At 49.9% G+C, this 22,785-nt stretch overlaps 1 protein-coding gene across 1 annotated transcript in view; it reads right to left on the bottom strand.

Annotated features, from left to right (window-relative positions):
- CUX1 (cut like homeobox 1) overlaps positions 1-22,785 on the bottom strand; it is a 473,579-nt gene that overhangs the window by 108,563 nt on the left and 342,231 nt on the right. The window contains exons 9-10 of the mRNA XM_007940080.1: positions 18,463-18,511; positions 8,496-8,600 (exon numbers count right to left, since the gene is read on the bottom strand). Coding sequence (XP_007938271.1) covers positions 8,496-8,600; positions 18,463-18,511 — 154 coding nt within the window. The remainder of the gene's footprint in view (positions 1-8,495; positions 8,601-18,462; positions 18,512-22,785) is intronic.

Below are 22,785 nucleotides of genomic sequence, written 5' to 3'. Positions count from 1 at the left end.
GCTATCAGAGCTCCTAAGGATATATCTTAGAGAAATAACACCCATGAGACAAACACACACATGCACAGCCCTGATTACTGCAGTGTTATTCACAGCAGCAAAAAGATGGAAACAATGTAGGGGCCCATCAACAGACAAATGGATCAACCATGCCACATACACACAATGCTAAAGAACAATGAGTGTGTGGAGCACCTCCTAACGTGGATGAGCTGGAGGACATCCCACTGAGTGAAATCAGGCAACCACAAAAGGACAAATGCTGTATGAGACCACTACTGTAAAAAGGCAAGACAAGGGGGACACACAGAAAGAGACACTCTTTGAAGGTTATCTGGCAGGGAAGGGAAGTCACTAAAAGGAAGACACATAACAACCTGGTGAAGGGAGAAGGGAAAAAGGAAAACATGATGATGAGGAGGTCAGCACCAAGTGATGAAGGCCGAGGAAGACCCTAGAAGGGGCAAAAGAGCTAAAGGCAACAAAGGTAACTCCTCCAAACACAGCGCTGCAAGAACAGTGGTCCTGGTAATCTGCGAGCGGACACACAAAGAGATACCCACGCTGGACAGGTGTGGAAAGGTGAACGGGACTACAGCCATGAACATACACAGGTCTGACAGAGAATGTCTGCACTCATCTGTACATCCTGCAAACACATCACGAATACAGCAGAGCACACATGGGGCAAAGTTATGAAAACTCTGTAGCCATAACCAAACACCTTGAGGGAGTGAGTCGCTGGGCCTGTGGGCTCAGGACCACAGTCTTGGGGACATCAAGCTCAACTGGCGTAACACAGTCCATAAAGACAATGTTTTACATTCTACTTTGGTGAGTGGTGACTGAGGTCGTAAAAGCTCATGAGTGGCCATCTAGGAGCAACTACTGGTCTCTTCCTGTTCAGAGAAAGGAAGAGGGAAGAAAATCAAAGACACAAGGAAACAATTAGCCCAAAGGACCAATGGAGCATGTGAACCCCAGCTTCCGTGACCATGAGTCTGAAGAACCACATGGTGCCCGGCTACCACTTCCGACAGCTCTGAGAGGGGTCTCAATAGGAAGTCTTAGATAGAGTGGGAGAAAAATGTGGGACAAAACTCAAAATCAAAAAATGGTCCAGGTTTACTGATGTGATGGAGACTGACGGAACTCCTGAGACCATGGCCCTGAGTCACCCTTCAAGCCTGGAACTGAATTCATCTTTGTGGCTGAACTTTCAACCAAACACACAGGCCTAAGGGGTGAACAACAACACTCCTTGTAACCACCAACCACACGAGATCCAAAGGGCAGCATTTGCCCAGGGATAAAGTTCAGACAGGAAGGGACAGGAAAGAAGGGCTGATGGAAATAACGAACACAGGGAGGAACTGGGAAGAGTGTTGTCACACTGTGGGATTGCAATGACCATCACAAAACAAAATGTGTATGAATTGTTGAATAAAAACCAATTTGCTCAGTAAACGCTCCCCAAAGCACAACTAAACAAAACAACAAAATACCACCATCCGTGCTGTCACCCCTCCCCCCTGAAGTACACCTGTCTGTGTCCTGATCTTACCTACACTGAGTGGCAGTGGCAGGCCCTAGCTGGCACGCTCACCCACGCCCCCTGCCAGGCCCTGATGTGCTTCTCACACGCTTGGGGACAACCAGCCACCCAGGGAAACAATTTTTCAGCTGTCCCTCCTGGGAAATGAAGGTCTTTACCGCTTAAGACTGTCTGGCTTTGTGTGTAAAGAAGTGACTCCTCTGTGTGTCTTCGTCTCTGTTATATTGTAAAATCACGTCTTCGTTTCCCATGACCCCTGGCAGATCTGCCCTGGAGCCCAGTGTCTTCCTGCAGTTTTATTTAATGGGCACACACCGCCCACTCAGACCTGTCCTCCTTGAAGCGTGAGCTGCAGACTGTGCCCAATTAACAAACGGCCACTGGTATGCAGCGAGACGAGCACTAGAAGTGAGAGGTAGTGCTCAGACACCGCGAGCTCACTCAACGTTGCTTGGACACGTCATCACCTGTCAAAGTATCGTCTGCAGCAGATTGGAAAGGAAAAAACAAAACAAGACTGTTCTTCACCACAGAGCCTGGGAAGCACTGCCCTGAACACCACTGGCCAAGGCCCATGGCAGTCTCCCAGGTGGACAGCAGGATCTAACAGAACCACCAGGGACCCACGTGGAAGAGGCTGGGGAAGAAGGGCGGGAGGGGCCGTGCTTGCAGGGCCCATAGGGTCTGGTCAGAAGAAAGGGCTCCGTTTCAGGACGAGGGCCTGGGGGAAGTGTGGGCACTTTGGCTGGGAGGGGAAGGGGGCAGGGCACGAGACGTGACCCATACTGTCTTTTGAACAATCAGGCTGGCACCTGTGGGAATGCTTTTGGAGGAGTTGGGGAACACACCCATAGAGCCTGGACTTGGGGCAGCCACAGGAAGCTACTGGAGGCTCTGGCACAGAAAATGGACAGGACAGTTGATGGTGGGTGTGACCTCATCTGTGTTGTGATGCCGTGAATTACTTAATATGGCCCTTCTAGCCATGGTCTTTGGGACTCCTACCAGATGATCGGGTGGGACTATGTAAATGTAAGGTGCTTGTGGTCCACCCAGGGGATTGGAGAGCTTGCTAATAATGTAAATAAGCTACAGGGTACCCTTGTGGGGGTGGGACCATGGAAATGAGGTGCACGGAAGCCTAATACGGGGATTAGCCAGTTCTGCCGTCCCAGAGGCAGAAAGGGAAGAGCTCACCACCATCAAGAAAGAAGAGCCAGGAGCAGAGCACGTCCTTTGAACCAGAGACCCCTGAGCTAGACTTCACTGACCCAGGAGACAGAGAGCTGTGACACCAGAGATGGCAAGAAGCAAGGGCAGGGAAATGGTGGCAGCGGAACCGACAGACAGGTGTGAGATGGAGTGGTAGGCTCCCTAGGCCCGGGAGCAAGAGAGCTGAGTGCCTCTGGGCAGAAGGCTCGCTGCCAGAGTGGGGCGCTTCTCTGGGCACTTACTGGCAGGGCTAAAAGAGCCTGCAACACTGGCCCACTCAGGGCAGAGGCCAGGGCCAGAGAGAAGCATGCCTATGGCACGGCTGAGAGGAAGCCATCCTGATCAAATAATTGTATCCTGAGTGTTTTGGAACTTGAACTGTAACCTGTTACTTCCCTAAAAAACCCCATAACTTTGAGTATGTTTTGTGAATTCTCCGTGGTCATTGCAACGAATTATTGAACCCAGCACAGAAGAGAGTGCCGTGGTGCGGACAGTTGGTGTCAGAGTTGGCAAAACGGCTGGAGGGAGAGTGGAGGCGTGTCTGCTATTTGCCTCATAGGAATCAGCCTTGGGCTGCTGCTCTTGATCCTTCTCCCTCCTCGTGGAGTTGGGGGAGGCTCGACATTGATGCCACGCCCTATACGCACACGTCTACCTAATTTAATTCATTTCATCAAACTCCTGACCTGAAGGAGGCCAGCCAAGAAAGTGCTTCAAGTACCTGTTAGGGACACAGCCTGTAAAACAAGCAAAAGATGATCTGCCTTGTAAAGTGGGCAACTTTGAGTCAACACATCAGGACTAATGGTTCAGATACTATGTGTAAGGACAGCAGCTCCCAGGGCTGACTCTGGCCCGAAGACAGGCACCTGGGAGTGAACCGTCTGTCAACCCCAGGCCTACTCTGGCTCTGCCACAGGTTGGTGTGTGACCTTGGGCATGTCACTTAACACTCAGGAACCTGAGCCACATTCCTCATTGATGATGAACCAGGCACCATTCCTGTCTCGTATACAGTGGTTAACAGGAAGGCTTACGATGCCAGTGGTGCGTGTGTTTTCAAAGGATAAAAGATACATAAAAACAGGAATTACTCTGGTGGCCTTCCATCAATTTGTCTCCAGACCCGCTCGCCTCCCCTCACCCCACATCTGCCTGTGGGAAATAGCACGAGCTGTGCAGCTGTCTACGGGGTTGTTTCCTGAGACTGAGATGAGCTGAGAACGACCTCTCTGACCCTGCTGCCACCTTCACACTGAATGTGAATGAGATGCAGGAGTGCTACCCCATACAAGGGGACCCGCACTGCAGAGTGATGGCAAGCCAAGGCCCCACCCGTGAGGCAGACAACGGCAGTCCAGACTAAGCTTCTGGTTCCATTTGCCCCACTGAGGGGCACAATGAGGGAACAGGAACCTCAGTTTTAGATTTCTTTCTCATTGCCACCTCTACTTCTGCCACCACCAGTTAAACGAAGGAGGTGGGCGTCTACTGTGTGTATCCATGCACTGGTTCTAACATGGTGGTCTGTTTAGGCTAAAAATGGTGGCCTGGTGTGGTGTACACAAGCCCTGAACAGATCTTATTTGTCTGCAAATACTTTACAGTATTTACAAAGTAAGCAGCCCCACTGGGACAACGTTGAGCACTTGGTTGCCAACTCAAAGGTTGGCGGTTTGAACCCAGCCAATGCCTTGGGGGGAGAAAACACCTGGAGATGTGCTGCTGTGAAGATCACAGTCTAAGAAAAACCCAATGGGGCAGTTGCGCTGTATCACGTTGGTCACTGTGAGTCGGAAACCAGCTCAATGGCGCCGAACAACAACCTAACAACACTTCACAAAGCACGTTCATATGGATTGTCTCCTCCAACACACATGAACAAACGGGTCGGTTAGTGTCAGGGAGAAAGAATGGACTTTGGAGAAGGTCAAACTTAGGTTTAAATTTACAAGGATCCACAATCAATGCCCGTGGAAGCAGCAGTCAAGAAATCAAATGATGCACTGCACTGGGGAAATCTGTTGCAAAAGACCTCTTTAAAGTGCTAAGAGCAAAGATGTCACTTTGAAGACTACACTGCACCTGACCCGAGCCATGGTATTTTCCATTGCCTCATGTGCGTGTAACAGCTGGACAATGAATAAGGAAGACCGCAGAAGAACTGATGCGTTTGAATTGTGGTGCTGGCGACTGAATATACTCGAGCAGAAGGACAAACAAATCTGTCCTGGAAGAAGCACAGCCAGAATCCTCCTTAGATGCAAGGACGGCGAGCCTTCATGTCACGTACTCTGGACATGTTAACAGGAGGAACCAGTCCTTGGAGAAAGACTTCACGTTTGGTAAAGAGGAGAGTCAGTGCAAAAAGAGGAAGACCCTCAATGAGATGGATTGACAGACGTAGCGGCTGCAACAGTGGGCAACACTTATGAGGATAGCATACGACAAACCAGTGTTTTACAATAACAACGACAAAAGTTTTAGCTTTACCATGTTCTAGCTGTGTGGCCTTGGGCAAATCACTTAACTTCTCTGAGCCTCAGAAGGTCCCTGGGTGGCAAAATAGTTTGCAATTGTCTACTAACCTAAAGGTTGGTGGTTCGAACCCATCCAGCAGCAAGAAAGGCCAGGAGGCCTGCTCCCATGAAGATTACAGCCAAGCAAACCTATGGAGCAGTTCTACTCTGCGACACGTGGGGTCACCACGAGTCTAAACCGATTTGACAGCAACAGGTTTGGTTTGGTTTTGGTCTCAACCTCAGGCTCCTTATCTGTAGAACGATGACAACAACAGCAGCCCCGGTGACCGTGGTGTCGGAAGGCAGAAACATACCCGTGTGACACCTGGTCGGTTCCTGACACAGAATAGGAGCTCTGGAGGTGGCCGCCAGGCCTTCTAGGACTGGTGACTCCGCCAACACCCAACGGATCGGTTTGGCCTTTGCTACTTCTATAGACTCTACTGTTTCTCTGCCGAGCTGTGCCAGCCAAACCCAACAGACCATTTTTCCGCTGGCTGAGTTTCCTATGTTGTCTACCCACCCGGCTGAGCTGGAACGCCCTGACTCTGTGGGAACATAGACCCGGTGGAAGGCCCAGCAAGGCGGCTCTTTGAAGACTGACTCGACGCCAGGTAAACACTGCATTTAGCAATGGAGAAGTGCTTAGGCACCCTGAGGATCTACAACTTACTCTACCTGCAAAAACACTCATTTCCTTCCGAAATGTTGGCATTGCTGCAGTCCAGAACGGTGCCAAAAATCCTTTCAATCAAAACAATCTCCTCAGGAGCCCTGTGTAGACACAGGAGAATGGATGGCCTCCTTAGAGCACCAAGTGCCCACAGGGGCTGGAGAGGCTGGGACTGAGCCCAAGCCCCAAGGACTGCCTTTTGGCTGTGGCACGGTATCCAGGCCCCCTGAACTTGGATGAGGGAAAAGTAACAGAGCAAAGGGCACATTGTGGTTAGGATTAAGTACAAGAGTCTCCTCGTTAATGGAGAACTTCTCTCCAGATCCTGGAACACGCAAATCATGTTTCATTTAAAGTGACGTAAAGACAGAAACTCAACTCCATCCTTAAAAAGTAGCCCTGATATTAAATGCGGTTTCAGACTCACTCCTGTGGGATACGGGAGCTCTGGCAGCATAGTGCCTAAGGCACTTGACTGCTAACCAGAAGGCTGGCGGTTCAAACCCACCAGCCACTCCTCGGAAGGAAGGTTGGGCAATCTACTTCTGTAGTGATACCGCCTCGGAAACCCAAGGAGGGGTCGCTATGAGTCGGGTATGACTCGATTGCACATAACAACCACCACCACCTTGGGAATACAGTAAGACCTGTGAGAGCTGGAATGTGTACAAGGTGGAAACCTGTCAGAGAAGGAAAACAAAAATATTTTCCACTAAATGGAGAGTGACAGAAAAGTGGTGACTGTACTCTGTCCAAAACGGAAAACTTCTGAGACCCGGACAAACAAGACAGTCTTGTTGCGTTCCAGCTCTCTCAGGTTTCGCTGTAGTTTAAAAGCCCTGGGCTGGGGAGCTAGGGGAGTCCCTGCTTGGAACCAACGGTGGCCGCGCTCGACCGCTAACCAGAGGCTGGTGGTTCAAGTCCACCAAGCGGTACCTTGGAAGGAAGGCCTGGTGATCTCCGTCTAAACCCCCAGCCACTGTAAACCCTTGGAGCATGGTCCCACTCTGACAAACACGGGGGCCGCTGTGAGCCGGGATTGACTTGGCAGTGACCGGCTCAGGCAGTCAAAAGAGCCCAGTCCAGCCCTGGCCCAGAAGCTGACTAACTGTGCTCTGGAGGAACGTTTACAGTCATAGAGCTCCTGCTTCCTCATCTGTATAGAGAAATAACAATATCTTGTTTCACAGATTAGGTGACATAATGGGTGTCAAACCGACATATGAACTTAAGACAACAATAATTTCTTTCTATTACTCCACCATCTCTCGGGGAAGGACCCACAGTCATTCCTCATTGTTTTCCCAGTGTCTGCTACAACCCCTGGCTCCCAACAAGGGCTCGAGAAATCTTGGTTGAGTAAAAGAACACCTCCAGCTGCAATACATTTATTGTAGGCTGACCAGAAAGTGGGTGGGTCAAACCCCCCAGCCACCGCGTGGAAAGAGGATGGGGCAATGTACTTGCGTAAAGATTTACCTTTCAGAAATTCAATGGGGGTCGCCATAAGTCAGAATCGACTCACTGGCAGCAAGCTTGATTATTTTGGTTTATCAGAGCTCAGGGGGCCTCTGGATCACTTAATTCCTTTACCATAAATGAGCAAACTGAGGCCTGGCCAGTTTAACTACCTGAGGTTTGTAAGCGAACTAGCCCCAGAGCTGAGCTTAATAAAAACTAGGGCTCCTGGATCAGAGACAATGCCTCCAACGACAGTAGTCAGAGTCACTGCAAAGGTTTACGGAGGACTCCCTGTGCGCCAGGCATCGCTCTAAGCATTCCTCTCACAGTAAGTTCTTGACTTCTCATAAAAACCCCACTTTATAGACGATAGACCAGAGATGCAGAGAAGTTGGGGCACTTGGCCAAAGTCACCCGGCTAACAAGCTGCAGAGCTGGGACATGAACCCAGGAGCATGGCTGGTGTCTGTGGCCTCAACCACGACGCTGCGGCAGATGAAGGGAAAGAGTGTGAGAACCAGCCGGGAAGTTCCAGCCAAGAGCTGCTTTGGTTAATCACCGAAAAACCAAGAGGCAAAACGACCAGGCTCTGTGCCTTGCTCCTCCCGAAGGCCAGCACCTCACCAGAGTGCAGTGATGTGTAAGTCGGGGCAGGTGGTAATTTAATGACCTCCCTGGCCTCCCCAGCTCACCACAAACGGCTTCTCACCACGGAGGTACACATCTGGGAGGACAAACTCCCGAGCGCTCCTGTAGCGCTGGCAGGGATTCCATTTACAAGCTCCCCCCGACACTGCCAGTTACTCTCCAGGCCAGCGTGAGCCACCTCACCCGCCCTCCATCTCTGCCGGGGAGCCTCACACTGACCGTGATGCATAATCGCCAGAGTTTGTCATTTGACTTAACAGGTTCCACCCCCACAGGGTGCAAAGCCCTTCCCACCAAGAAAGCAGTTCTGTTCAGAATACCATTCCGAAAAGAGACAGAAATAACAGAGCAGCTGCGACATAAAGTTGCGGATGGCAGACGGGCAGGGGCCCGACGGCCACGACCAGCCGGGACTACCCACCACATCCGGAGCCTTCTGGATCTGCGAGGCCAGCTGGAGAGAGTGGTTGGCCGACAAGAGCTGCTCCCGGAGGGTCTCTGCCTCTCTCTGCGCCACCTCTGCCCTCTGGAGGAAACGGGAAGGGGTGAGAAGAGAAAGTACACGCAGTTTAACAACTGACAATTATTACGGGAACATTCATCAATTCACGCCTGACTGACTATAATTGATTTTCCTAAACACTCAACCTAATAAATGCTGAAAAAAAAACACCGAATGTGATGGATTTTTATTTTTAAACAGTACAAGGAAGAAATAATTGAGCGATTATGACAGTAATTTAACGCTAGGAGCAAGGAATCCCCTGCTGATATTAACGCTCCGGCCCACTGAATTTCCCAGGCTGAATAAATACAAGTGGAAATAGAGTCTTTTGATTCAATTTCTTTCTGTTCTCATAGACCAAGAAGATTTTATTGCAGGATAGCTCCTGGGAGTAATTCTCATGGGTAAACAGTGAATTACAGACACTTTGGCCATTCTCTTCCTAAAACATGCACAACGCTGTAGCTGTTTTCCTAAGCAAAGTATTCCCATAAACGTAAAGGGTGGAAACGCAACTTCTTTTATGAGAGCCAGGCTTATTTCAGCATATTTAACCTTTCACCTAACAGAGCCTTCCAATGTGCTGGCACTTTCAGCCAATCAGAGGCCAGAGGAGGGACGGTGGCCCTGGCGCTGGGATTGGAGGTGGAAGAGAGCTGATGGCAGGAGAGAGGCTGCCAGAGAAATGCCTGTTCTCTCCTGTCAACTGCATGTCGCTTGCACGTCATCCCTGGTGCCGCTGGAGAGTAAACCAGGGTGTCCCGCTGGACACAATGGATCAGCGGGAGGCAGCTGGAGTAGGAGGTCTGGGAATTTGGGAACAGAAGGACCAGGGCAGTCACCTAATCTCTCTGTCTATTTTCCCATCGCTAAAACGGGAACATCATCCCCTTCACAGAGACCTCGCCAGGATTCGCACCATGGAAGCGCACTGCCCTTCAGCATCAGTTGGAAGTGGCAGCTTCACAATTACTATGGAGACTAAACTCTCAGGTGGGTGGGGAAGGGTGACTGATGGGCGTTAGGCAGGCGAGCACCCGTCTTCCCGCCACAGATTCGGCCAGTGGAAAAGGTGGCCGAGGAGAGCCGGCTGAGCAGCACTGTCACGGGGTGTTACTCCTGGGGTGACAGCAGGTGTCTGCTAACCACTCAGAAAGAACTGCAAGGAGCGAGAGGGTGCCTGGCCTGGTCCTCGATGACCAGCCCAGGGCTGTGTGAGAAGCGGGCCTGGCAGCCTTATGTGATTCTGAGGCTGGCTTCCATTCCCACAACGCGGCTCTGAGAACCTACTCTGCATGCAGACAAACGAGGACATTCCAGCAGCAGTTGGTCTGTCCAGGCTGCTGCTGCTGGCCGCCTGTCTGCTTCTCTGGGAGCTCGTGGGACTGCACTTGACCCACTCAGCGCCCGGCCAGGCCTGCCTGTGTCCAGTCTCCTCCCATTCTCTCTGCTGCAGACAGCATCTAACCAAACCAAACCAAACTCACTGTCATTGAGTCAATTCTGACTCACAGCGACCCCCACTGGGTTTCTAAGGTGGTAAATCCTTACAGAAGTAGATTGTCCAGTCTTTTTTCCATGGAGTGGCTGGTGGGTTTGAACTGCCAACTTTCTGGTTAGGAGTCAAATGCCTTAGGCACTGCATCATCTAGAACTTCCCATTGTAGGCCTGGCGTCATCTAGCAAGGGGGCTGTTTTCTATCAAAAGAGGCAGCCAGGTGACCAGAGTGGCCGAAGTGGCCAGTGCTTACGCCACTGCTCCTATAGCTGTGCGAGGGTTTCCTCTTCAGTGATTCCAGTTTATTTCCAGATGTGTTATTCACTCTAAGAGTTAGCTTTCTTGTCAGCTAAATCCTTGGGCACAGAATCCCCCTAACTCTGCCAGGAATGATGACAATTTATTGGAGAGTTGTGACATAGTTCTTAGCCTAGTGGAGAAGCTGCATGGTGACAGTTGACAAGGCAGTATCACCCCCCGACTTGTACACTCGGCCCCAACGCTCTGGAATGACCTGAGCTCAGGATGCCATGGGCAACAGGTTCTGGGAGCCTCCTTGGGGCAAAGTCCCATCTGATCGCAGCACGTGGTTTCCGGAGCCAGCTCCAGCCACGGATCATCTTTTCCACGGTGTGCCTAACTCCTCCAGAGCTTCTGCACTTATATTAAGCTTCCAAGTTCATGAACAGGATCACTCTGGACTAGCCCCTTGTAGTCACAGCTGTTGATCACGCTGGGCTTAACTCGGTTACTTTAGTGTAACTTTCTTACTATACATTTAGTTAGGATTTATACTCCGAGCGTTCCATCCCAAAGAACCAAGGCGGTTTGTGCAATTAAACGTGCACAAAGCAAAACAATTAAAAATAAAAACCGGCGCAGAAGCAGTTAAAGGCGGGAGGAGAGAAGCAGCCATCGAGGAATAGTTGGGGTGATGAGTCTATAGCGGACAACATTTAGCCCCATTGTGTGTGGCTGATGCAGAAAGAAAGGGGGTGTGCTGGGCCAGCACCTCGGCGTCACTGGAGGCATTTGCTTCGAAGCTCTCCTACCTTCCTGACCACCATGGCTCAACCAGCTGCAGCTGCTTGTGGCTGGAATGGGAGTCAATGATGGGAGACGGAAAACTTCAGCACTGCTTCCGGTCCCGGCACCCCAGGTGCAGAGCTGTGGTTACTATGAGGCACCCAACTCTCATTGCCCCTGATGGGCTCCCTGCCTCCTCCCCTTCTGCCAGAGCAGTGGCATGGGGACACACGTCCAGGTCTTGGTCAGACCTGAGCCATGCTCCAGTCTGTCAGGCTGGCTGCAGCCACTGGTGCGCACGCTGCTGGCCAGGCCCGACCGGTCCTCCTGGGAGCTTTCTCTCACTCTCTCGTCTTCGGCACTCTACTGAGAAATGGGGCCAAGTGCAGGCAACACCAGAAAAGTCAAGAAGGAGGGCAGGAGATAAATGAGGGTGCTGCTTGCATTCTGGGGTGAAGCGCTGTCAACAGTCACAGAAAAAGCCACCTCCCGGGATGTCTAAGGCCAAGAAGACAGCAAGGCCCACTGCCAGCAGTGCCCATCACATGGACACAAGCGCCCAGTGAATGTCACCATTATCGGGCCCTCACCCGGGCTGCCCCAGGTCAGCTTAGCCTTTCCTCGTCTACGGTGGAAGACGTTCTTGGGGACGGTACTGTTGCCCCTCAGCTGCTCCTCAGGTAGCTCGCCCCCACCCTGCTGTCACCGCAGAGGTGGGAAGCAGTGAGTCCCTCCTCTCTGCAACAGTTCTCCATGTTGGTCACGTCTGCAGTGACGTGGGTCCCACCCACACAGCCCCGGCCAGCACAGGAGTTACAGGTGAGCTACCCGTTGTTAGGGAAAGTGATGGACACGCTCTGCCCTTTGGGACAGTTGCACATGGGTCACTGGGTGACTCGGGGAAGGGCAGCCTACACTGTGGGCCCTTGGAACCTGAGGACCACAGAGCCTGTTCCAGAGGAAGGTCCAGGAGGCCCCAGGGAGAGGCGGTCCGGGAACACTCTTCCCTTCACCTTGCCCCTAAGGGGGCACGTGTGACATGTGAACAAATGATGTGACCAGCTTATTTCCGGATCTAAAAGTCTGAAAAGTCTGATTCACAAGGTGGAGGAGAGATGACAGGGAGGAGCAGGAGGCAGTGGCAGGTTGAGGCCCAGGGCCCAGGGCCCAGGGTGGTGGGCAAGGCCCAGGGGAGGGGGCCGGCCCCGCCAGTCACAGCAAGTGTGAGGCACGGGCCTCCTGCCCACAGAGAGGGGACTGTGTTAGGAGAGGGGCTCTCTTCTCCCCGGGGGGCCAAGGTGCAGCTGAGAGAACCCTCACCATCTCCCTGTTGGGCAGGCCTGGTTCTAGTCCAGCCACTTACGGAGTTGGCCTTTGGGTTCCTGGCTTTATGTGACGGTCTCTATCCAAACGTCTACCCTTCATGGCCCTAGGTTTTGCCCTCTGTCCTCTTCTGTGTGTGTGACCACTGAAAGCCAGCTGCAGGGATATCAGAGATGCGCAAGTCCCTCTGGGGACAAAGCAGCCATGTGAGCTGGAGACGGGCTGTGGCCCTCCCCTGGGTAGACTCAACCAAGGGTACAGACCAGCCAGGAACACATGCCTATTGGCAGGAAGTTTGTCTCTGTGTGGAGCCCCTGGGAGGTGCACATGGCTGACCTCTCAGCTGCTGACCAAAGGGTTGAAGGCTCGGGGCCACTCAGAGATGCCTTGAAAGACAGGCCTGTGATCTACTTCTGAAAACACCAGCCATTAAAAACCTTCGGTTCTTCTCTGACACACAGGGGTCACCAGGAGTCAGAACCAACTTGACGACATGAGGGATCTTTCCCTCCTTATGTAACGTCCCCACTGTTGTTGTGACAGTTTACCACCTATTTGGTGGATTAACACAACACAGATGGATCCTGCAGTTCTGGAGGTCAGAAGTCAGAAAGGGGTTCCAGTTGGCTAAACGCAAGGTGCTGGCAGGCAGTGCTCCTTCTGGAAGCTCTGAGGCACTCCGTTTCCTCGCCTTTTCCAGCTTCCAGAGGCGGCTCACATTCCTTGGCTCGGGGCCCCTTCTTCCATCTGCAAGGCCAGCAACAGCCAGTTGAGTCTTTCTCATATGATACCATCTGACACGGACCCTTTGGCCTCCTTCTTCCACAGGTAAGGAAGGATGCTGGTGTCTTGGGATAGTCCAGGATCAATCTCTTCACCTCAAGGCAGCTACAAGCGACCTGCATTCCATCTGCAACCTGAATCCCCCTTTGCCATGGAACCCACATATTCACAGTTCCAGGGATTAGGACATGGACATTTCTGGGGGGAGTGGGGACTCATTCTTCTCACCACCACACTCCTCAAGGACAAGTGACAGGTAAGACGTTTCAACTACTTCCTTGGAGATGACTCCTTGACTTGGCCCTCCCAGGGCCCCTTATTGTGGAGTGAAAGAGACAGATGAGAGCACACACACCAGCAGTAGGTCAACAGACCTCATCACTTTGGAAAGTACACGGCAAACTTGTGACATCGTTCCAAAGGGCTGCTCATGTGTGACTGCATAGATCACCAGAACCTTAGAGACCCCACCTCACTGATTCTGCAGGAGGGAGGTCAGAAAGATCTACCAAGGACTGGGGACAAGGAATCTATTGCCACGGGTCCAAAGGGACAATACACTGTGAGCCAAAGCCGCATGTAGACCCACTGCCTGTGAGTCGGGGGCAGCATGGGCACTGACTTGGATCTGCCCACTGGGTCTACCAGGCTGGGAGCTGGACCTCCACCACCACCGCCCACGCCAACAGTGCTCCTCAGAAGAACACATCTCCCTACACCTCCCCCTACTACAGAGGTCTTCCAGGTGCGGCCCCAGGGGCTCTCTCCATGTCCTGCTCACATGCCTGACCTGGGAACCCAATTTATTACATGGAGACACCAACGTTCCCAGGAAGCCAAGAAGTAACAGAGCCAGGCACGTGGTTCGCCCCCTGGCAAAGAGCCCCTTGACTGGGCCACAGAAAACCAGCACTTACTCAGGATCTATGAGGTGCCCAGCCTGGGTAGGGAACAACCCCACAAGGCCTGGATCACAGCAGGTGCTCATGACGCTGGCTGAAGGAACGAGGACTCTCAGAGAAGAGTGGATCACTGCCCTCAACCCAGAGGTGGGGAAACGGAGGCACCGGGAGACCAGGGATCTGTGCAAGGCTGAGTGGGATTCTGGGATCCAAACTTAGGTTACTCTTCCCCATGAGGACACAATAGCTGTGTCAAAGAAAATGCCACAGCCTGCTACAAATTCCTTTTGCTCTCACATTTTCCCTACCCTTGGCTTCTTCTCCTTAGTTAATTTAAATTGTGGTTTCCAACCCTAACCTCAGCTTGAAGGGTCTTCCATGAGGGCAGTCTTACTCCATAAAAATCAGGCACGTTACCAGGAAGAGGAGGACTCACTGCAGTGACTTCCTCCTGGTCCCCAGGCTGCAGTTCTCTGGGCGCTGGCAGCCCACACGAGGGCTGCTCTAATGGAGCTCTGTGCCCAGTGGGGGAAGGGCCCCCCTAAACCACCACGACTCACACACACCCTAGACAGAGGTCTGTATGGTCGTGAGGTGTCATACTGTGGCTACTTATTTAGCACAGAGTCTCAAAAGCTCTGTACCTTTACTGCTTCAATTACTATGGTGAGTATTAATGCAAGTGCCTTGGAGTTTAACAAACAGGTGGAAATGGGACACACCCTTAGCTGATGTTGCTGACTGTTGTCTATTTTACCACTACAGAAACACAAGTACCTGAGCCAAACAACAAAGCGTCAGCAGAACATCTTGACTGTAAGTCTAAAGTAAAATTAATGTCACATGCCAATGAACTGGTACACTGCTCTCCTGGGGCTCCCCCAGCGGGCCAGTACCAATGCAGACGTCTAGCTCACTGTGCCCACGCCCCCCTGCGTCTGCCTCCCCTCCACAGGCAGCGGCCTCTTCTCCTTTCTGTCACGACAGCTCCTCACTGCTCTGCTACTTCCCTTCTCCCCACTCCTATCCACTCCCCAACGTGCAACCAGAATGCTCCTTTAAGGACTCAGATCCGAGCATCTCATTCCCATTCACATCTCCTCTGAACTCTCTCGTTCATCTGAGGCCGTCCGCCAATCTGCTGGCCTCTCTGTGGTTCTGGCTTTGCCGAAGGACCTACAAGCCCAGAGCCTTTCTCCTTGTTGAAGGCCCAGGCCACGTGTCACCTTCCCTGGCTTTCCCGTAGACTTTCCATTTCATTTCCTCCTATCTGTCCCCCAGGTAGTCTTCCAACATGCCAGGGCTTCTTTTTTCTTTCTTACATGATCTCTTAGACCAGTGGGATCACGCTGCTTCATAAAATCCTAGAATTGTGGGGCAAAGGCGGCTTGTTGGGTCTTTAAGCTCAAGCTCTTCTGCTGGTCCTTCAGGGCCTGATCGCCCATCTCAGACGCCCAGGGGGCACTGCCTGCACCTATGTGCACAGCTCTGCTGATGGTGAGCTCACTCTCTTTCGAGGCAGCTCTCGGCACCAGGCCAGAGCGAGAACCAAGAGAAAACTTCTCGACTTTGGAGAAACTTTCCTTCCACTAGTTTCCCTACTTGGCCATACTCTCTCTCACCCTTTGGGTTCTCTCAGGAAAAGCCTGACCCTATTCCACTGGCCAGTCCCTGATAGCAAGCTACCAGGACACAGTTTTCAAGGTCGCACTGGAAACATGTCCCTTTCTGATCTTTCAACATCCCAAGTTCCTGAAATGATTCCTCTTGGGTCTTACTGCCAAGTCCCTCTGTCTTCTTTCCCCTCCAAGATTAGGGACGTCCCAAAGCTCCTGGTCTCTTTGGTGTGAGGGTTCCCCTCCTGACCTGGCCTCTGAACGTACTCCAATGAGCTGTGCTATTTACAATGTGCTTCCAGAATAAACTGTTGCTCCCGGCATGTGCTGATCACTGCCGACCGGAGCAGAATCACCGCCTCCTTCATCCTGGAAACTCTACTTCTATTAACGCAGCCTGAGGCACCCACACTGGACTGTTGATTAAAACTCTCCTAGTATCCCTTCCTACCCCAACAAGGTGCTGGGGCTGCCATTTCCCTAGGGCAGGACTTTACGATCCCCCCGCAACCACCCCAATCCGTGCTTGTTTGGCAACTGCAAAACTAGCACTTCCTCCAGCACCTACTTCCTGCCCAGGCGTTTCACCGCTAACCCTCCAAACACTCTTGCAAAGGAAGTGCTAGTTATTCTCCTTCTCCCTCCATTTGTTTTGTGAGATCAAGAAATCTAAGAAGAGATTTGCCCCAACTCATACAGCCTAGATGCAGAGAGTTGGGACCTGGGCCAAGGGTCCCTTTCTCAAAGGTCCTATGTGCTGCCTCACCTCTGCCATCCTTCTTTGGTGACCTACGGACTGAGACGACAGAAAGCTGGCCCTGAGCAGTGCACATGAATTCAGGGAACAAGGACATCTGTTTAACGAACCAGAATGTACCCCAAAGTGCCACCAAAAGGAAAGCCATGGCAAAGACCGGCCTCATGGGAGGTGTGTGTGTGTGAAGACACTGGAGTAGTACAAATGGCGATGGTGTGACAAAGTTCACTCCTTCCAGCAAGTACCTGTGGTCGAAGGAGTCTGCAAAGGTGAGCAGTGCAAGCTTAGTGAATGAAGGTGCATATAAAGGGATGTAAATGTGTGAGGCCTCTGTGAGGCGAAGCAGGGCTTCAGGGCAGTGAGGGACATGGATTGGCGCGTCCATGAAACTAGACGGTGTCAAAGAAAGGCAAAATGAGCCTGGGCTCGGCATCCCTGTTTCCTACGTGGCGGGGAAGAGTGCATGCTCCGAAGTCACACTCTGGGGTCTCCAGGCCTGGCTCTGCAAACTACCAGCTGCTGACCTCAGTGTCCTCATCTGTGAAATGGGACTAATAACAGCACCAGCCTCGCGGGGTTGGTAACTCACGGACTGTGCTTAGAACAGAGCCAGGCACAAACAAGTACTGGACACGTGTCAGCAGCGGTCATGATCACTCCTGCTTACGTGATGCACCCCACACATCTCCCCTGAGCGCCTGTGATGTGCTAGGCCCTGGGTACTCAGTGGTGAGGCTGAGTACCCCACACTGTGCTCACAAAGGTGTCCTTGAAGACAAAAGAAACCCATACACTCCCTGACCACTTGCACGTATAAACTGACTTTTATATTTCCCTCAGACACTAGGATGTTTTATTGGCTTGGGAAGGGGGAAGGATGTGCTTTCCTGAGCATCTGCCAAGGTCTGGTAACCAGCGGCAGCGAAGGGGCAAGTGCCCTACAGGACAAACGCCAAGTGGCAAACAGCGACCACTGAGACCCAAGGAGCATTCGTCTCACTGGGGCTGTGCTCGCCTGGGCAACTCTACGCAAACCACGTAACTTTTCTGCGCGTGTGGCTACCTAGCTATAAAACTGAGTGTGTGTGTGTGTGTGTGTGTGTGTGTTGGGGGTGCTTCTGGGGTTGAGAAATACCATAGCACTGGCTGCTTTTCCCGCAAATAAAGAAAATAAATGGGGAAACCGGTTTCTTGCCCAACCAGCAGCACCATTTGCTAAGGCAAAATCTATCACTGTCATAAGGAGCTCTGGCAGTGTAGTGGTTAAAGCATTTGACTGCTAAGCAAAAGTCTGGTGTTTTGAACCCACCAGCTGTTCTGTGGCAGAAAGATGAGGCAGTTTGCTTCTGTAAAGATTCACAGCTTTGGAAACCCAATGGGGGTCACCGTGAGTTGGAATCAACTCAGTGGCAGTGAGTTTTATGGAGTCCTTGGGGAAGGAAGGGGTCATTCGGGGGGCCGACTTTTCCAGGTAGCTGAATACTTACAGACACCAAGTACGGTGGGCCTACTGCGCTGGATGCTGAGTGAGGTGTGTTCCACAAAGCATCTCTGATGACTAAGTGTAGGGGCAGGAGTGGCCATCAGCTGGGCGCTCTCTCCAGAGCACCTGGCTTTACCCTGGGGGCTGTGGGAGGAGTCGATAAAGGTTCTCTATTACGTAACTCTACTGCATAATGGATGCATGGGGACAAAGTTGGATAGGTAAGAGATGGATTAAGAAAAAGAAAGAAGATCCCACTTTGTGGTGGATGTTCGCCAGGGGCATCTGAGTTGCTGAAATCACATCAAAGATTTTGCCGAGGAAAAACTGTATCATGTATTTCTCTATTTTTTGTGACATCAGAAAAAGTCAATGTTGACAAGCTGTACATAAAAAAATACAAGAATAACTGGCTTTCGAACTTAGAATTAACATAAGATGACAGAAATGGGTCCACTATTGTGGCTTCATGCCTAAAGCCATTAAAAATCCTACCTGATTTGCTCTTTCGAGGTCCGTCATGATCATTTCAATTTCGTCAGCCCTAGGAAGGGGAGAGGGAGAGAGCACGTTAGTTAGCAACAGGGCAGGCTTGGGTAGGTGATTACAGGACCGCGCCTCATGGTCAGATCTGGCAGAATGACCCGCATTCATGGCGTGGGGGAGCAGCAGCCGTGCAGACATCGAGCAGATGCTGGTGCCCCTCAGGAGGGGAGAGCGGAGGTGGGGGAAGGGCTGCCTGCCCTTGAGAGGCTCCCAGTCTCAGAGGGGAGACAGAGCCATAAAGAGATAAAATACTTGGGATATATTCCAATGCAGGGATGGTTCCAATGCAAATCCAATGCATGGATATTCCAATGCAGGAATGCAGGGATGGTTCAACATTAGAAAATCAATCAACATAATGCACCCACATCAATAGAATGAAAGAAAATACTCTTTCTTGATGAAAACTTTTAAGAAAATTGGAATATAAGGGAAAATTCCTCAGTATGATTCAGGACATATACGAAAAGCCACCAGCCAACATTACACTTAATTGGAGAATGTTTGAGGGCTTTCCCCTTGAAATCAAGAAAAAGACAACAGTGCCTATTCTCACTCCTTCTGTTCAATATTTATTAGAAGCGATAAGACAAGAAAAAGAAATAAAAGGTATCCAGATTGGAAAAGAAGAAGTAAAATTATCTTTATTAGCAGCTGACATGACCCTTTATACAGAAAATCTCAAAAAGTCTGCAAGACAGCCTGTTGCACTAATAGAGGAATTTAGCAAAGATGCAAGGTACAAGGTCAACGAACAGGAATCATTTGTGTCTCTACCCACCAGCAATGAGAAATCTGAAAGGGATTAGGGAAGCAATTCCATTTACAATAGAATCTAAGAGAATAACATACCTGGGAATAAACTTAACTAGAGATGTGAAAGACTTATACAATGAAAATTATAAAACACTGCTGAAAGAGATCAAAGACAACTTAAATAAATGGAAGTATGTTTCATGTTCTTAGGTTGGAAGACTCAATATTGCTAAGATGTCAACACTACTCAAAGTGATCTGTAGATTCAATGCAATCCCAATGAAACTTCCAAAAGCCTTCTGTACAGAAATGGAAAAACCAATCCTTCATATTATATGGAATGGCAAGAGGCCCCAAATAGCTAAAGCAATGTTGAAAGGGAAGAACAAAGTAGGAGGACTCATGTCTCCTGATTTTAAAACATATTACATGCTACAGTAATCAAAACAGCCTGATACTATTACAAAAAATAGACATACAGACCAAAGGAATAGAGCTGAGAGTCCAGAAATAAACTCACACATCTATAGTCAACTGATTTTTGACCAGAGTGCTAAGTCCATTCAATGGTGAAAGAAGAGTTGCTTCAACAAATGTCGCCGAGAAAACGGAATTTCCAAATGCAGAAAATGAAATAGGATCGATGCCTCACACCATCCACAAAAACAAATTCCAAATGGATCAAGGACCTAAGTGTGCACACTAAAACCATAAAATTCTTAGATAAGCTACCAACAGGGAGATTATCTTCAGAAACCGTATCTCCAACAAGAATAGAATAACCAATATATATAAAACTTTGACAAGTTAGCAACAAAAAGACAAATAACCCAATCATAAAATGAGCAAAGGACCTGAACAGGTATTTCACCAAAACAGACATTCAAATGGCCACCAAACACATGAAAAGATGCCCAGCATCATTCAACCAGAGGGACGCAAATCAAAGCCCCAATGGTGGTTCTACATACACATTTGTATGTGCTGTAAATATATCCATGTCCACAGCAGAACAAACAGGGCAAAGGTATGCAAGCTGCTTAGCCATAACCAAACACCTCGAGGGAATGAGTCTCTGGGCCTGGGGGCTCAGGACCATAGTTGTGAGGGACATTGAGGTCAACTGGCATATTAGATTCCACAAAGACAATGTTCTTCATTCTACTTCGGTGGGTAGTGATACGGTCTTACAAGCTTCCAAGTGGCCATTTAGCATGCAACTATTGGTCTCTCCCCATCCAGAACAAAGAAGAGTGAAGGAAATGTAAGGGAATTAGTCCAAAGGACTAATGGACCATGTGAACCTCAGCCTCCATGACCCTGAGACCCAGATGAACTAGATAGTGCCCGACTACCACTTCTGAGTACTCTGAAATGGATCACAATAGAAGGTCCTGGCGAGAGTAGGAGAAAAATACGAGACAAAACTCAAGATTATAAAAAAGATCAGGCTTACTAGTAGGTTGGCTTGAGACTGGTGAAACCCTCAAGACTATGGCCCTTAGTCACCCTTCCAATGTGGAATTTAACTCAGCCTGTGGCTCAACTCTCAGCCAAACAACAGGCCTAAAGTGAACAATCCTACGGAGAAACATCGTCTGTAGAACAATCAACCACAGGACAGCAAAAGGGTAGTATCTGTCCAGGGAGAGAGCTCACATGGCAGGAGGGCTGGGAAAGCAGGACGAACGGAAACAGTAAACACGGGGGGACGTGGGAAGGGTGCATTACACCGAGAGGACTGCAATCAAAGTCACAAAACAAACGTGTTTGAATTGTTGAATGGAAAACCAATCTGCTCAGTAAACTTTCAGTCAAATCACAAAAAAAAAGTTAAAAAACGAAACCAAAAACCACAATGAGATACCATCTCACATCCAACAGGATGGCTAAGATCAAACCCAGAAAATAACAAATGTTGACAAAGATGTGGGGAAGTTAGAACTCTTATCCATTGCTGGTGGGAATGAAAAATGTGCAGCCGCTACAGAAAACGGTACGGTGGCTCCTCAACAAACTACAAGTAGAACCACCATATGACCCACCAACTCCACTCTAGGTATGTACCCTAAAGACTTGCAAGCAGAGACTCAGGGACTTGGACACCAGTGTTCACTGCAGCACTATCCCCGATAGCCAAAAAGGGGAAATAACCTAAATGCTCATCAACAGATGAATGGACAAACAAAACATGGTACATACATACAGTGGACTACTACTCAGGCAGTAGGAGAAGCAAAGTCTTAAGACGTGCTACAATGTGGATGGAGCTGGAAGACATGTTGAGTGCAGTAAGTCAATCACAAAGGCACAAATAGTTTATGATCTCACTTGCATAAAAAGGTAAGAACAAGCAAATATAGACACCAAAGATTATCAGGGGCTTCCACGGGTAGGAGGGAAGGGGATGAGGGGCTTTGACTTATGGAGTACTGAGAGTCAGTTTACAGTGATGGAAAAATCACCTTTATTAAAGATAGGATTGCACACCCAATTAATGCAACTGCTGTTGATAAACTGTACATCTGTGAAAAGGTCAACTGGCAAAATTCATGTGATAGATACATTTATAACAATGACTTTAAAAATAATTTTAAACAATAGATACTGAGGCTGTTTATGTACAACCAAACACCACATGGGATTTGGTTCCTTGGTTTGGAGGTTTAGAGTCATGGTTTCATGGGACAGCCCAGTTAATTGGCCTAATACTGTGTTTAGTGCTTCTGCTCTGCCTCTTAGTTCGTTGTGTAGCACCTGGGGTCTTGCAAGCGTCATCATTCAAGCACAGCAATTGGTCTCTATGCCAGACGCAACGGAGGAAGAGGGAGGGCCAGGAATAGGAGGAGGACATGGAATGTGTGGCTAATCGCCTCCATGAACAACTGTTTCCTCTGCCCTGAGACCAGAAGAACTGGACAGTGTCCAGCTACCATTACTGAACATTTTGATCAAAGATCCTACAGAAGAATCCTGATCACAAGAGGGAAAGTACAGAAAAGAATTTCAAATTCTCCTGGAATCCAGACTTTCTGGAGCCATGGGGGTTGGATGAACCCCTGAAACGACTGCCCTGAGATAATCTTTATACTCTAAACCAAAATATCCCCCAAAGTCTTCTTCAAGGCAAATAACGGTTGAGCTGCACTAGTCAGGATGTCTGCCTTGAGCACTGTGCCCTTTTAAGATCTGTCTCTATGGGATCAAACTGACAACAGCAACTCAAAAAAAAAAAAAAAAAGGGGGGCAGGCAACTCAGGGTCAGCGAGTTTGTGTTAGTGAGGGAGGAACAACTAGGCAAAAGGGGGTGAGAACGGCTGTAAACTTAAGAATGTGATCAGCATTGCTGAACTGTCCATGTAGAAATTACTGAAGTCTCGTATGTTCTGCTATGTATATTCAACAGCAACAACAATAAAATACAAATAAATTATATATATATATGTATAAAGATAAGATACGGGAGCTCTGGTAGCATAGTGCCTAAGGCACTTGACTGCTAACCAGACGGCTGGC

Source organism: Orycteropus afer, unplaced genomic scaffold, assembly GCF_000298275.1.
Source record: "Orycteropus afer afer isolate SDZICR_OR568_19922 unplaced genomic scaffold, OryAfe1.0 scaffold00006, whole genome shotgun sequence".
NCBI lineage: Eukaryota > Metazoa > Chordata > Mammalia > Tubulidentata > Orycteropodidae > Orycteropus > Orycteropus afer.
Note: the sequence above shows the minus strand (reverse complement) of the source record. Positions and strands in the feature narration are given on the sequence as shown.